The following is a 2,279-nucleotide window of genomic DNA, read 5'->3' as shown; positions in this document are numbered from 1 at the left end:
ACACCAACATTTCAAAAAAAATACTATATATATCTCCGATATTGAAAAAAAAATTATCTTCTGTAAACTTTCAAGGATCAATATCTATAATTGAGAAAGTTAGAGTACGTGTTTTTGGTGGAGGTTTGTGGTAGTTAGTCAACAATGTGGTAGATTATGTTCTAGAAACGCAAAAAGTTGTTGTATTGTTGCCGATACACTTAACATTACTAGTTTTGGTCAATTATTTAGCTAGAAAATTAAATTTGCATGATTTTGAAAATCATTTTAAGTTAACATATAAATCTCTATCATCTGGTTCGGTTGTCGAGTTATTTGACACCGATAACACGAGACAATTCTTGGCTATTGGTGTTGATATCTCGTCGCAAGCCCTAAAATAAAATTTTCTAATTTTGTTAAAAAATAAATAAATTTCTAAAAAAATTAAAATATTAACATAAAAATTAAATTTTACAAAAAAAAAATATCGGATATTTAAAAAAAAGTAAAGTTGAAAAAAAAATTAATAAGAAATAAATTCTTAAAAAAATTAAGAAAATAAATATTTTTAAAAAAAATTAAAAATAAATTTATAAAAACAAAAAATAAAAAAAACCTGTGGGGCACTTACGCACCAAACGATGGGGTGCGTAATGGTGGGACCCATCCCCTCTCTCTCTATATATATATACTAGTTGTGTACCCGCGCAATGCGGCGGGAGCCATGAATTTTAACAATTTTGAAGTTCCACTGGTTTTATAAGATAAGATTTAACGATGATATAGGTTACACTTGGTCTTTATATATTAATACAATTTGAATAAATAAGAGTTATGGTTCTAATTACAGACCCTCGATGAAAAAATTTGTATGACAGTTTAAAATCCAAGGACGTCATGCTTGATAAACTTGGCAATATCAGTTTTCCTAAAGATGTAGAATGGATTCATCAATTTTCGATCGATATCAATCAAGATCAATAGATAGATGTCAATGACTTGCTTTCTGGTAGAAAAGAGAGAGATTTTAGAGAAGAAAGGCAAGAGAGAACAAGAAGCCCAAGCTAAAAAACAAGAAGAGAAGGTAATACGGAGCAAGCAATGAGTTTTAAGGATTCGAAATACAAGTTTGGAGGAAGGAAAGGTGTGAAGAAACAAAACTCTGGCCGAAACCACTATAATGGTTTTAAGGATGCGTTTGATATATGAGACAGAACAAAACTAATTACCCCAACATGTGACTGAACAAAAACCCACCGACCCACGTTTGGCGTGACATGGTATAAAATTTCAAGAAAATGGATTCATAGCATACAAACCATTTAAAGAAGAATGAAATCCTCAAATTAACATCCATTTTCCATTAAATTTATGCCAACTCTTCAACACCTAAGGTTAAGATTTAAAACCGCACCAAAAAGATTTGATGTCTTCTAACAACAATAAATAAGTCTAATGATTTCCTAAGTCAGCTAATACACCACTGATTTGATCAGCAAGAAACCTCGAACTGTGACGCGTTGAGCACCTTAGGTTCAGATGCACGCAAAGATCCGTTGTTTTCAGGGTCTAAACTCCGTGCTATATGTGTCGGGTTTGGAAGGGTAAAGCTTATATTCGGTTCATCACCATACCTTCTCTCGGTTGCTTGTTTGAACACAGAAGTGGTGGCGATAGGCGGCGGCAAGATAGCTTGTACAGGTTCCAATCTTGATTTCTTGCTTGGTTTCTGGTGCTCCTGTTGGTGGCTGGGAAGAAAGCTTCCAAGTATCACCTAAGAATTAGAAATACAAGCTTAGATGGTAACATACAACCATGAATGCATAAGTTACAAATCATCATAGCATGAGATATTTTCTCAATCATTGCCAATCCATTATTTCTTTTACCTTTCTGATCATTAGAGTCCTTGCAGATATAATATTTACATGTTTGTATTTGAAATCCCCTCTATATATCTACTTTTACCCATCCCCATTACCAAAATTCCTGGATACGCTAAGCATTTAAAACAAAATACTTGGTGAACGACCATTTTCAGTTARCGCTTACCCAATTTATGTCATGAAAYAGGCCCTAGATTCAATTTTATCGATAAAAATGTAAAATGTCTAACCTGAACAGGACCAGCAGCTACAAGCATACCGGCAAGTCCTCCACCCAAAACACGTCCATCAGGGCCGGCCAAAGAAACACTCATCCCACCAGAGCAACCTTTTGCTCCACCATTCTCATTCGGCGTAAATGCTCCAGACAAAGAAAGAATATCAAAGCGACCCTGCAACAATCTCACGGTT

The 2,279-nt window shown here is 34.3% G+C and overlaps 1 protein-coding gene across 1 annotated transcript in view; it reads right to left on the bottom strand.

Moving 5' to 3' along the window:
• Window positions 1–1,315: 1,315 nt before the first annotated feature.
• The window catches only part of LOC112506037 (AT-hook motif nuclear-localized protein 7-like), a 2,475-nt gene continuing 1,511 nt past the window's right edge, over window positions 1,316–2,279 (bottom strand). The window contains exons 2-3 of the mRNA XM_025110065.1: window positions 2,099–2,260; window positions 1,316–1,756 (exon numbers count right to left, since the gene is read on the bottom strand). Coding sequence (XP_024965833.1) covers window positions 1,475–1,756; window positions 2,099–2,260 — 444 coding nt within the window. The 3' untranslated portion in view covers window positions 1,316–1,474. The remainder of the gene's footprint in view (window positions 1,757–2,098; window positions 2,261–2,279) is intronic.

The sequence above is a fragment of the Cynara cardunculus genome (genome assembly GCF_001531365.2).
Source record: "Cynara cardunculus var. scolymus isolate 2C chromosome LG 2, CcrdV1, whole genome shotgun sequence".
Taxonomy (NCBI): domain Eukaryota; kingdom Viridiplantae; phylum Streptophyta; class Magnoliopsida; order Asterales; family Asteraceae; genus Cynara; species Cynara cardunculus.
This window is presented reverse-complemented; position numbering and strand designations above follow the sequence as displayed.